This window comes from Lagopus leucura, unplaced genomic scaffold (genome assembly GCF_019238085.1).
Source record: "Lagopus leucura isolate 7727_CA_CO unplaced genomic scaffold, USGS_WTPT01 Super-Scaffold_100157, whole genome shotgun sequence".
Classification (NCBI taxonomy): domain Eukaryota; kingdom Metazoa; phylum Chordata; class Aves; order Galliformes; family Phasianidae; genus Lagopus; species Lagopus leucura.
This window is the reverse complement of record NW_024962334.1, coordinates 29,883,142-29,896,242: the sequence shown is the minus strand read 5'-3', so window position 1 is coordinate 29,896,242 and position 13,101 is coordinate 29,883,142. Positions and strand designations below refer to the sequence as shown.

The 13,101-nt window shown below is 36.3% G+C and overlaps 1 protein-coding gene across 1 annotated transcript in view; it reads left to right on the top strand.

Moving 5' to 3' along the window:
• Nucleotides 1-13,101, top strand: part of ZNF804B (zinc finger protein 804B) — a 211,295-nt gene that overhangs the window by 182,420 nt on the left and 15,774 nt on the right. Inside the window, exon 2 of the mRNA XM_042888558.1 lies at nucleotides 3,115-3,258. Coding sequence (XP_042744492.1) covers nucleotides 3,115-3,258 — 144 coding nt within the window. The remainder of the gene's footprint in view (nucleotides 1-3,114; nucleotides 3,259-13,101) is intronic.

The following is a 13,101-nucleotide window of genomic DNA, read 5'->3' as shown; positions in this document are numbered from 1 at the left end:
AGACTGTGGCACACATATCCTCTATCATTGGTGCTCTGCAGTCTGAAACACATTTGTGCATCTTTTCAGCTTTCTGTGGTTACGTTAGTGTAGTAAGCCTTTTGAGATCACATATGCTTTCTACAGATGTATTTATATGTCTCTTCCATGTGATCACATCTGTTGTGCCAGAATTGGCCAGCAGTCTCTACAGTCGAAGATAAATGATACTGAGTCTGTATGTGAAAATTTACTGATTGCACACAGTTTACCATAGTGCAAGAAGTTCTTATGTCTTTGCAGAAAGAAAAATTCATGACCTTTCTAAAGTATGTGATGTAGCATTCAATTTTCCTGCATCTGATCGATAAGCAAGCAGGAAATTATATCTTTTGCCATGGTAGACAAGCATAATTAAGCAATAAGGCAATGGAGGTAGTTGTGATTATCTTAGGATGCACCTGGGAGCTGCCTTGTTGCTATTTTAAAGCATCTTTATACTAAGGGAACTGTATTAATTTCTGCTGAGAAAGATAAAGTTGGCAGTTTGGAATGCTCATGAACAGCAGTTTCAGTTGTGCTTCACAGAGAGTAATGTGGTGTGTTCACCCCAAACAATTAGGCTTCTCCTTCAACAGAAGCAAAGATGGAGCAGGCTGTAAACACTTAATTGACAGTTCAGAAACGGTAAAGAAAAGCAAAACAATTATGCTTTGGCTGGTTGCCAGCAAGTGCAAAACTTACATTTTTACTAGTTTAGAATAAAAATGCATTGCCTCCAACACTTGACTTCCAAGGAAGGCATCACTGCATAATTAATGCTATTGCATCCATATTCTAATTTATGCATTTTAATTATACCAAAGGCCCAGTGAATAATTAATGTTAGCAAAACAATGTGTTGGAAGCATAAGCTGAAAAGTACCACTTTTTAATGGGCTCTGTAGATTTAAATAACTAATGGAAGCTATTTAACTGTTTAATTACAAGAACATTTTCAACTAATACAATCAAGTATTATCTACTATGACCGAGTACCCTCACAGGTGGAGAAGTGAATTAGCTCAGGCTACTTGCTTTTTGAAACAATCAATCTGAGTATATCACAGTATAGTAATCTACCTGAGCCATATGCATGCAGGGAAAAAAGGTTTTTGAATGTTGTGCTGTAGGAGAGACTGGCATTTGTAAGATGTAAAATCAAAATTCCAGGCACAAATTCCTCTTTGACCTCCTGTATTCAAGCTGGTCAGTGCATACAGGTTTCGTGGGGAGATTTAGAATTGAATATAAAAGGATCCAATATGGAACTCATTATCCCCAAGTTCAGCAATCGAAAATTAAGGATATAGTCCAGGTTAGTAATTTAGAGTCTTGCAGTGGTTGATAGATACAGCATTTCTGGAGAGAGTTTCATCTCATACTAAAATAGGTTTTTGAAGTAGATAGAATTAATCATTATCTGGCAGCGGCTATCATTTTTTTCTGTTTCTTATAGAGAAAGCTTAGAGTAGTGCCTTAGGTGTATGTCCTACACCTAGCTCCTAGGCAGGCTACTTTAGCTGAAGTTCCCTTCACTAGCAATGCCAGCCTCCAAGGTACCATGTGAGTAGTACACGGTAGCTGATGTACCTGATATCAACGTGATGGCACACAGATCACAGCAAGGCTGCAGGGCTCACAGCATGGATTCCTCCAAAGCTCTCATGTGCCACATGGACAGCCAACATCTCTGCTGCCTGCTCAAGTCCCAGGATGAAAACACATGATTTCATTAAGAAAGTCCTTCCCTTTCAAAAGGATCACCCACATGGCTCTGCTCTGCCCTAAATCTTTATCTCTGGTGCGTGGACTATCAGGCACACTACCAGACAGTGTGAACCAGAAGTGTCCCAGCCACGTAGTGTGTCCCAATGTGGGCCTACCTTGGGTTTGCTGCAGGCTGGATCGTGAAACCATGCACACACCAGACAGCACTGCCTGCATAGCATGGGAAGTCTAGTTGTTAAATGTACACATTTCTTACAGTGAATATAATGACAGAGCAAATGATGAATTACTGCAATCCTTGACAACATCTTGCGTACACTCAAGTAATACCAACTTGTCATTGTGAATATAAAATTAATCACTTTCACCAACTTTTTCAGTAATTCTTTCCATGTCAGACAGAAGTTTGCTCTTTAAACTCTAAAGTAAAAGATTCAAGTATAATAATCATAATAATAACAATAATAACATAGTGAAGGCTGCTTCCAGTTTGGAATAACAAGCCATTTTATCTAAGTGCATTATTTGTAGGTTAGTAACTAATGGCTCCAATGTTTCAAGCTTTCTTTGTGTACCAGGTATATACTGAAAGCATAGTATATGTCCTTTCAGAACAGCTCTCTATGTCATTTGAGAGACACAGAGGGAGAAACCTCTTGTGTTTTCCCTTTTTTCAGCTGTGATTGCCTGACCCTGGCCCTATTCTTGCACTAGGGCAGTGTGAGAGGTGTGCCAGCTCACGTCAATGGTTGTGTCTGTCGGGTGACAGCTGCACTGGGCAGCGCGGTTTGTGTGGCGTGATAACTCCCCTAATGTGGCTGTGGGGGAAGGGACACAGCAGCATGGTGGCACTGTTCCAGGGGAATCTCAGCTGGCCGTAGCCAGCTGCTGTCTGATTCTGCTGAATATTTGATGCAAGGTAGAAAGCAGTACACAAAAGAAAATCTGTCTTGGTAGCAGGCTAAAACTGGCTGCTTTCTTCGGAGCAATAGCATCTGAAAGAGCAGAGATGGAGCAGGGGTGCCAACTGCAGTAGCACTCAACTCATCCTCCTGGTATTTTATGTACTTCTCACTGCTCAGCTCTTCCACCCAAAAGACAGGTTGTGACCTGAAGGTATTCCTCCGAGCCTTAATTCTCTGTATTTTGATTACTACAGTATCTAAAGGAAGTGCTAAGAGTAATTACTCAAGTAATACAACTATTTAATTAAATCCAACTTGAGAAAAAAAGCTTTTTAGTGTGTACTTTGATACTAAGGTGGAGCCCGGTGAGCTAGCAGTTCCAGTTTCTGGTGTTTTTAGCATAGATGACAAAAACAGTGTGAGCTCATGATCTGTGTCTCCCTTTGCTTCTGTCTTTCAGGACTATGCTGAGAAGGAGAAAGCTGCAGCCAAGGCTCTGGAGGATGTGAAGGCTAACTTCTACTGTGAACTGTGTGACAAGCAGTACCACAAACACCAAGAATTTGACAACCACATCAATTCTTATGACCACGCTCACAAGCAGGTAAACCTGACACTTGTCTGTCTGTGTTACAGCTGCCCATCTTCTGTCTTTCCTGATTTTGGGGGATTTCTAAATTCACTCAAGTAAAGGACAAGTTAGCGTGTGATACTAACATGTTATTTTTTATCAAAATCAAATGTCAAATATTTATCATTTTAATCTTTTCCGCAATCTATGCCTCTTTCCAAGGATCACTGTAGTTTTAGATACCTGCTCAATTCTAATATTAAAATAGATTTAAATATGAACTTATAAACTGGAAGGAGGGGGATGGGGGAATGAGGAAACATCTCCTCAAATATCTACGTTCCTCTTTTGGTTTTAGGAGGCATATGATGATGTTGTATGGATGTAAGTAAGTATGATCCTTAAAGCTAGTTATACTGTTTCAAGGGCAGAAAAACAGGTTGTTGTTTGTTGGTTGTGTTTTTTTTTTTTTGTTTTTTTTTTTTTTTAAGCAAATGTAGAACTGAAGTTAAAATCTGTGTCTCGTGAAGTTTCTCAGGGTGGAATATGCAGGTCAAAATAACTGCAACTCTTGAAAGAAAGAAATTAGATTATTGGAAAAATACAATAGATATTATTTTTCATTTCTGAACCTATTTAACCAGGTCTGTATGCGTAGGTGTGCCATACCAATGTATACATATTATCATTCCATGTTTGCTGCCTGCATCACAGTTTTCCACTAATTTTAGCAAAACACATATTCCAGTTGACACTGTGGAAGAAAAATGCAATTAATTCTTGCAAGCATTCCAGAGGTCTATAAAACTCATTTGCAAAGTTCAGAAATGAACTGAACCTCTTGTGTAACTTACCATATGTTATGAAATAGCATGTGAGAAGTTAGAGGTGTAGCAGGTTTCCATAAACGCACCTTATATTACTGTTTTTCTCCTTGCTCTTACATGTGTTACGCAGTTCAAGTCATTATGTATTTCTGCACATTGGAGTTACCAGGGCATTAATGTCTCCTGGGTGATCACACCTCTGGGTGCATGGAGGTCAGGGGCTTCCTTGCAAATCTATGAAGAATTTAGAAGCTGCAGGTATTTCTTCCAGAGAATGAGAAATAATAAATGCCGAGATCAAATAGCGCTAACGGCAGAATTCCTTGCTCTCACTATAAGCAATCTTATTGTTCTTTGTAGTATTATAGAAGATGTAAATCATTCTGGCATTTTCTGTGTATGTCTACTGCAGCAGTAAGCGAATGAACTGCCCATGCACCACGACAAACCATCCTGCTGAAACCAACTACCCCAGGTTTTGCTGTCCACAAGCCTCTTCTAGCCTATCACTCTCAAACAACAGATAGATTCACTTAATGTATTTATTTATTAAACCCAAAACAATTCCTTACATCACAACTCTATTAATTAATCTGTAAAAAATGGTTCTAATAACACAAAACATTTCCATATCCTAAGCATGTGACTCTAATCCATATAAATCCCCATTTGCTGCACAAATAATTTTTCACCTTTCAGCCAATTTTCTACTTGTCAGAGATGCATCTGAATTCCAACGAATCAATCCTTGCCCCCCTTCCTCTTCTCTACACCCTCTGCAGTGAACAGCTTACACAAAATAAAACAGCCTACTTGACACACCATGTACGTTTGGTTTGTTGCAGCAGAGGTTTTGGAATCCTGCATTATAAAACAGAATGTTTAAGCCATTAAACTTCCTTTAATTTGTAGGTAAATTCAGTGCTTTAAAACCTGCCAGACTGATGTTACTGTGAACTCAGAGTCTCATGGAAATACACAACACGTACAGAATATCAACTGTCAATACAAGCTCATCCCATCCTGCCCTCTCAGATGTAGTTCAGCAGCTCAAGCTAGCGCAGGATTAGCTAGCTATCCTCCTGATGTGACACGGTAATTCGGTCTCATCTCCCTTCTCATATCTTCACTGCTCAGCCAAGTTTTGGAACCTTGCCTCTAGGAATAACATGAATGCTACATCTCTTCAGACTTTCATTGTTAGTCACAGAAAAATCTATACTATTCTTACTTTATCAAGATAGTTTTCTGAGATAGGTCAATTTTAGTTATCTTAACTTCAAAATGTTAGTTCTGGGAAGTGTAGAAGCCACCAGAAAACTTCCATTCTCCTTTCTGTTTCCCAGCAGAAATTCGAGGGTACCATATGTTGTCTACATGGATATGTTCTGAGCAAAATCTTTCTTATGGAGATTAAATAAAATGAGAGACTCTTTATAGCTCAGTAACAATATTGTATAGTCCCATTTCCCTTTGTGATTTCCCTTCTAAATGCTACTACTTAGAAATCTGTATTAAACTGGCAATGCTGCTTAGAGAAGATATAAAGACAGAAAAAAGGATATTACACTGTGAGCACTTCTCATAAGACTTTTGTTTCCCTTCCAGAAGAAACAGATTTTATTCAAAGACTTATGATTTAATCTCCCAACGTTATGGTTTTATTAAATTAATTTTGTGATTCATTTTTTAGCTATGACTGCAACCAGTTCTACAGCAGAAAATACTGAATTTTGGACCTCTCATTTAGTATAACAGCTATTGCCTTCCCTGGCCTCAGAGGACTGCAAAACATTAAATCAGTTTGGCCTTGTTTGTGCAGCCGGGCTTCAGTTGGGTTACATTATTCTTGAGCAGTACTCTCAGAGATACTTTCTTCCTCTACACACTACTTACATGCAAATGTATGCAAATATGATGTATGTATATGCAAATATATACACACGTATACAGAAAAAATTCTGAATCAGGAGTAATTCAAGATCACCTGTGCCTCTATTTTCATTGTCTCCTAGCACTAAAATGATCCTAGCACTAAAATGATCCTGGAGAGGTATAATATCATTTAAATGTAATTTATTACTTTTGACTGAGTATTAAATAGCTCTTATTTCTTTGACTGTCTTAACAGCATTAGTCTTAGTGTTGTCAGCATCTTTCTTCTGTACTACTTATCATTTATTATCATTTATCATTACTCATAAATATTACCTATTATTGGAAAATAATTTCACTCAGTGCAAGGCTGGATAAAGTGATCTCTGAATCTCTATGAAAGTGGAAGCCTGTGCTCCCACCCAGCTTTACCTGAGCTCTCTATTGTTAAGCCCAATGCTTTCCAAAAAACGGGGCAAGAATGAGGGTGCCCTCAAGAACACCTCTCCTCATGTTACAAAACAGCCCTGTGCATGCATGTCTCACTAACCCACCACATAAATAGCTTTCTTTCTTTGTGGGTTTCCTTTTACAAAATATATTACTTTATAAACTCCTGAGCAGCAGTCATGGGCAGTTTCACATTTGGTAAATCTGCTATGTCTTTTCATTCAAGCATCATAGCACCTGCAACAATGCTTGTTCTCACTTGCTCATGCTGTTCTCCCCAAGAGAAGTTGGCTGCATCAGAACTGATTACCTTGGCTCTATATAAACTCCCTGAACTTAGGAAAAAACAATAGTCCTGGTGTGAATTAGCTCGAAAGTTATTGTGATGTAGATGTTCAATGTAGGCTGCTTCTTGTAAACACAATACCTATATTCAACTTTATTTTACACATTGAGCAACAAATAATAGGTAAGTGCAGATTTGTTTTGAAATACACTTGTTAAGTCACTTGCTTCTGTAAAAGAACACCAAACTTGAACAGAGATATCTATTTGGTTCATGTTATTAAATGCAATCTTTTAGTTCCCCCAGGTCATTCATAGCATTCATTCATTCACTTAATGTCGAAGTACTGGGAGCTTTCCATTTTTGTAGAAATAATCCTCATCAGTAATCAGCAATGACTTCTGATATCAGCAAAGGAGAAAATCACATATCTGTTCTGTGTACTGCAATAAAATAATTATGATAATAATAATAGTAGAAATAAGCAGCAAAGAAAAACAAGGCTGTATTGCCATCTTGGGGTTTCTCATGACAAAACAGGTCTCTTAGTGTGTTGTCAAAGTTTAGACATACAGCTAATCACATTCGCTTGGATGAAAAAAAATCTGAATTTTACAGTATGTGAAGTAAATGAACAGAAGTTAAAGTCTACACTAGGTCACATGCTCATGTCTTTATCTTAGTACTTAAATCCGTGCATACTGGCACTTGGGTAAATTTTTTGCATGAGTCTGATTTAATGTGCACAGCTGTAAACACTTGCCAGTAAGCCTTTATTGTGCTTGTGGATTTAAACTCTAATTCAGACAGAGATTTAGCTACTGTTAAGCATCAAAGCTAGTAAATATGCTTACATTTTAGCTAGCCTTGCCTCTAACACCTAGAAAATGCACAGATAAGTAAACACAGAGAAGCTCCAGGAATTAGTGTAATACTGTGATTTTGTTTTCATTCATCTTTAGGGTGTTGTTTTTTCTCCCAGGATGTGTATGTTTATTGGAGGAAAATCTCACATTCTGGCACTTGGATACAGATCTCTTATTACCCAAACAATTTTCATCTGGAGCAAAGATTGGTTTGGAAGTAGCTCAGAGTTTTCACCTTGGGATCTGGTAGCAAAGGCAAACACAGCAGCATCCATAAACCTTTTTTCAGACAAAGTACCATGTATTTAGTTGTCAGAATATACAAACGAAAAGAGAAAGATCTGCCTCAGCGTGAAAGTATATGAGAATGTGTGTATGTGTAATCTCTGCTTTTTTTCCCTTGAGATATAGGTGGGCCAATTGTTTAAAATTGTTTCAAGGCCAGATTGTGCATCTGAAGTCTGCGCTCTCCATGTTCCCCTCAGAAAATAACCTCTAAATTTACAACAACGACAACAACAAAAATCAGCTTAGATTGATGCTTGTTAAGAAATGCATGCATATTTTAAATTAAATGTTCACATTTGTCACAGCACTCTTAAGAAAGACAGAACCATATTTGCATTAAAAGTTGGCCTGGAGACAGCAAGAGAAAAAGAGATAAAAGAAACATGACGTTAGATTCATTCAGCTAGTATATAAGTAGACTTGAAATGAGAGAGAGATTTTGAATATATGGTAGTTTCTGTCTTCCTTTTCTTAGGTAACAGTAAATTGCCATGATCAAAAGGAACCATCACAAACAAGTGATTTTTGGTGTGCAATTTGGAGAGTGTAAAATTAGGCCCAGTCCTGGAAATAACAGTGAATATTCTTAGTCGTATGCCTGTAAGCAGCCTCACAAATTAAACAAAACTGTTCAAATGCATAAAATGAAGCAAACTCAGATGTCTTATGAGAGAGGTTTTAGAGATGAAAGTTATAATTTCTTTTTTCCATCTCCAGAATATTCACCATAAGTATCTCAGATGCTTCTGAAATCAAATGCTGAAAGTATGATTCAATATGCTCAACAGTTGTTCAGATTTTCCCACACTTTATTCTCTAATTTCAGTGAAATACCAATTTATATTTAGCATTCGGCAAGTTTATTTCCAGTTAGACTATCTCCAGTCGAGGCATACTTAGAATGATCATCTGTGGATATATACACTTTGTCAGACACCTTTTTCATCACAATATTTATTTTCTCAAGAATCCTTTGCTTTTGAAGCAGAAGAATCCTAACTATCTGTTATTTTATTCATTGTTCTACTGTGCAAACATTGTACATTTCTGGCATATGTCTTCTCTAGTATAAAAGCCAAAGCTAAAAGGAAATAATTCATTTCTATGGTCTATTGTCCATACTATCATTTCAGAATCTTTCTGCCTTAGAGAAACACTGTTCTCTTGCTTATTCTGAAATCAGTGATTTTTGCTCTAATTCTGCTGTAGTTTCACACGTTCTTAGCTTTTGATTTTTCATTGTGTGCTCTTGTTCATTGTGTGCTCTTGTTCATCCTCCCCAAAACGACTTCACTCCTCCTGTAACTTCCTGAAGAGAGAGAGATTTTGATAATTTCTTGCTGAGTAGTTCTTATTTTCTCTTTTTTCACTTTTTCCATGATTGTCTTAACATTTGCATCTCATTCTATTAGAATTTATTGTTGTGAATTAAATGCTTTTAAACTTTTCTTCTTAAATTAGTTTAGATTATGAACTGGATTATCCTATAGTTTTTACTGGATATTTAATTATAGGACTGGTTGTGATTCCTATTATTAAGAATTCCAAACTCTTTGTTTTTTTAGACCCAATTTCTGTTGCTTTTAGAGCTTGGGCTGAAATTTTGTTTTTGGACTCTTGGCTTTACTAAATTAGAACATAAATATATATAATATTTGTAAAGTAAAGCATAGAGAAGTGCCAGGACACCAGAATCAATACTGTGTGGTTGACCTTATTTGATACTTTTATGCACTTGTTCTTTAATATAATCTTTATTCAGAGAATTGCATGTTTTCCTTAAGGAAAACTCTCAGACTCAGTGCTAAGGACGAACTCTACTGAAATAATTAATCTATCTTGTACAAGAGACAAAACTGTTGGCTATGAGAGAACGGATAATGTGAGATGAAAAAGTGGGTTTAGGAAGTAAGGATGGGAATAGGTGTGGTGGATGAAGATAATGTAATGGCATGGAAGTATGGCTCTGGAACTGGAAGATAAAATGAAAGGTGTGTACACAAAAAAGGTGGGGAGGGGAGGAATAATAATAAGAAGAAATAGCTGGAGAAATAATTCATCAATAAAGGGGAATAATGGGGTAAAGCACAGAAGGAGACATTCGAGGTTAGCCACTGATACTGAAGCCATTCCTCTTAAAGCAGAGGAACTGAGCAAATCAACCAGGTACAATATAAGAAAATTAGCTGTTATTTTGAAAGGTAATTCCTTTAACAAAAATACCACAGATGTTATGTTGGCACAAAATGTTACTTTATATATTGAAAATAATACAAAAGTCTTACATGACATCAAAAATCACTGGGATCTGAAAAAATAAAATAAAATGTATAATGATGTTACTCTAATACAATTTCATCTTCTATCACTGATAGATAACATAAGACCAAAATACTCTATTTTATTGGCCTGGATATTTCTTTCTGTTATTCAGAAACAGAGAAATGCTGCCTTTCTAAAAGCATGTTTATATCATGTCTGTTTTGCTTCAAAGCACCTGCAATCCAGCATCTTTGAAATTCTGAAGCTGTGATGAAGTGAAACAGGCAATCAGATTGTGTCACATCGCAGAAGCTGATGTAAAGAAAGGCAGCATAAAGCAACACAGGATAACATCAGAATTTAAGCTAGGTTAATGTACAGCATAGGAGCAAAAGTAGCATGTAAAGATGTAAACCATATCCTTGCATCACTCAAGTACATTCATTTTACCTGTTTGAGGTGATCTTAAAATAAATGCCTAGTTCATGATATCATGCACTGTTTTCTTAAATATTATGTGAGGAGGCTTGAATTTTTTAGCTGTGCTGCATAGAGATGCTTCAATTGCACACTACAGAAAGTGCATATACCAGAGCAACTCCAGAACAGAAGCAGCATTATCAAATACCACTGAGCACACTTTGGCAACTGGGGGTTACTTGAGGCAACAGATTCCAAAGAAATGTCATCGGAAACTACTACAAATAACACAGAGTTGCTTTTAAATTTAATATCTAGATAAGCTAAATTGTTAAATGCTAGATGCTGTGGAATTACATTTGGTGTTCTTTAGAATGAATGCTAATTAGCATGTAAATTAGCAATTTAACCCTCTTTAAATTGGAAAAGAACCCATGGGACACTTAATTTCATAGTTGTTAATGATGGTCCAATGACTGTAAGATATTTCTTAAGTATTTCATTATATCAAGAATTACAGAAGTTTATTATCAGATTTTGGCATTTAAAACACAGCAATAACCAGAATGCTGGGTAGAGAATGTTAGGTGTCCTTTCCATTCCCCTCAGAGGGTACACTTTTTAATTGCTCAAGTTTTATAACTAGTTCTTCGGGCAGGAGGAATGGTTGATGCAGTATAACCAAAGGTTTATTGACATAAACAAGGCATCTGAAGGATAAGATTTATTAGGGGAAAAAAACAACATGTGACCCCACACAAATAGTCACAACCATTTTGGGGCAATCATATTTTCAACATTTTGAGTTTGGACTTGAAGGTCCTGAGGGTCCTTTCCAACTTGAGCAATTCTTTGAATGACAATTTGCTGTTAATGATTAAGCAAGTCTGGACACAGATTCACAGAATACCTCCTGTGCCAGCTTCAAAAGGCTGAGGAACAGTTGGTAATGTTGTTTGTATGCCATATACTTTGCAACTAGTGTCATTTAAGGGCAGGCTCTGGAAGTTGCTTTTAGGTGATAGAAATAAAGAACTACAAGACACTGTGATTGTATTTGATTGTTCTCTATGCACAAATACTTAGATTCATATTTGTGGAGTGACTTGTAGAATAACATAGTATTTAACAAGATTAAGGAACCTGTGCAGGTTACAGAAAATCTTCACAAACCCTGGGCTAATTTTCTGCCACAGTCAGACTTTTGGAAACATTAGGCAATTAAATAGTCCTACCATCAGATATCTGCAGAAAAATTATGCTATTATCTTCTGTATAACTTTTAAACAATGCTCTCTTATTCACATCTTTCTGGAAAAAGAATGTTTCTTCTAATCCTACTGGTGACCACAAAGGTATATGCAGCCCTATGAACATCTGTTTAGAATCTGTATCTATTATAGTTCTGTTCGTTTTTGACCATCTGTATCTTCCATGCAGTAATTAATGTGCAAGAATTTAGCTGCATAATTGATTCCCATGGAGCATTAAAGTCACACTAATCAACAATGTTTGCGTTTGAGGAAATGTACCATGTACCTCATACGTCTTTAAGAGGCATTTATAACAAAAACAAATATTTAAAAGTAAACCAGAAATATTTCTGTGCATCACCAAGATACCAATAAAGATGGTGGGATTAGTAATTTATTACCTTTTCTTAGTTAACAGCATTAATTAACATCTTTTAATGTGTCTCCAAGGAAAATATAGAGGAAGTAACCCAGACTAATTATCATTTCACTGCTTTAGCAATTCCGTAATAATTAGGCTCCACCAGGAGCCATTAAAAAGATGAGGGTACTTTAAGCATCTTCTCAGATTAAATTGCAGGAGAATATCTAGAGAAATACAGATTATATTCATGTGAATATCAAATAAATATATTATCACAGGTGATGTGACCACAAAAAAGAAGTGAATGTTTCCTTAATACAAAGTTAACTACTAAACAGTCTTGCCATCAGAAAACACTATTTTTAAAGCAGAATATTTTGGGGGGAATGTGAGATATCCAGAAATTTTTTTTCTTTTTTGAAAAATTTTTCTTTCAGGTTGAAATCATTCAGGAAGACTGAAATACACTGTTTAAACAGTGCAATTTTCAAAATATTTTAAAATACTAATTTTAACATATTATATTTACTATTCCTGAGTTAAAATCAACATGATGAAAGGTGTAACTTTAAAACTGTGTGCTTCATTTAGATGAATTGACATCATGCCTCTTGAACATATTCTAAACTCTCATTTTTTGGTAAGTTTTCATTAATTTACTTATCCCAGTAAGACAAAATGATAAAATTTCCTGCAAAGGAGAAATTCTGTTTCCTTAAACAAATGTGTAAATATGAAGGAATTGACATAAGCCCCTTGTAGGAGTCATTCTATGCATATGTTTTCACTTCTTGGCTTTTGTTCCTTCAAAATAAAAACTTCTCAATACTGATGTATACTGAAAACAAAAGTGCAAGAAGTGCAATATTCCATTGTTCTGTATTTACACTTCTCCTTTAGGATCTGTGAAATTCAGCAAGGTAATTAATCATATGCAGAAGTGATATAACTTTCTGCATTTACTGCAAGTCTGGCTTGGCTCTTC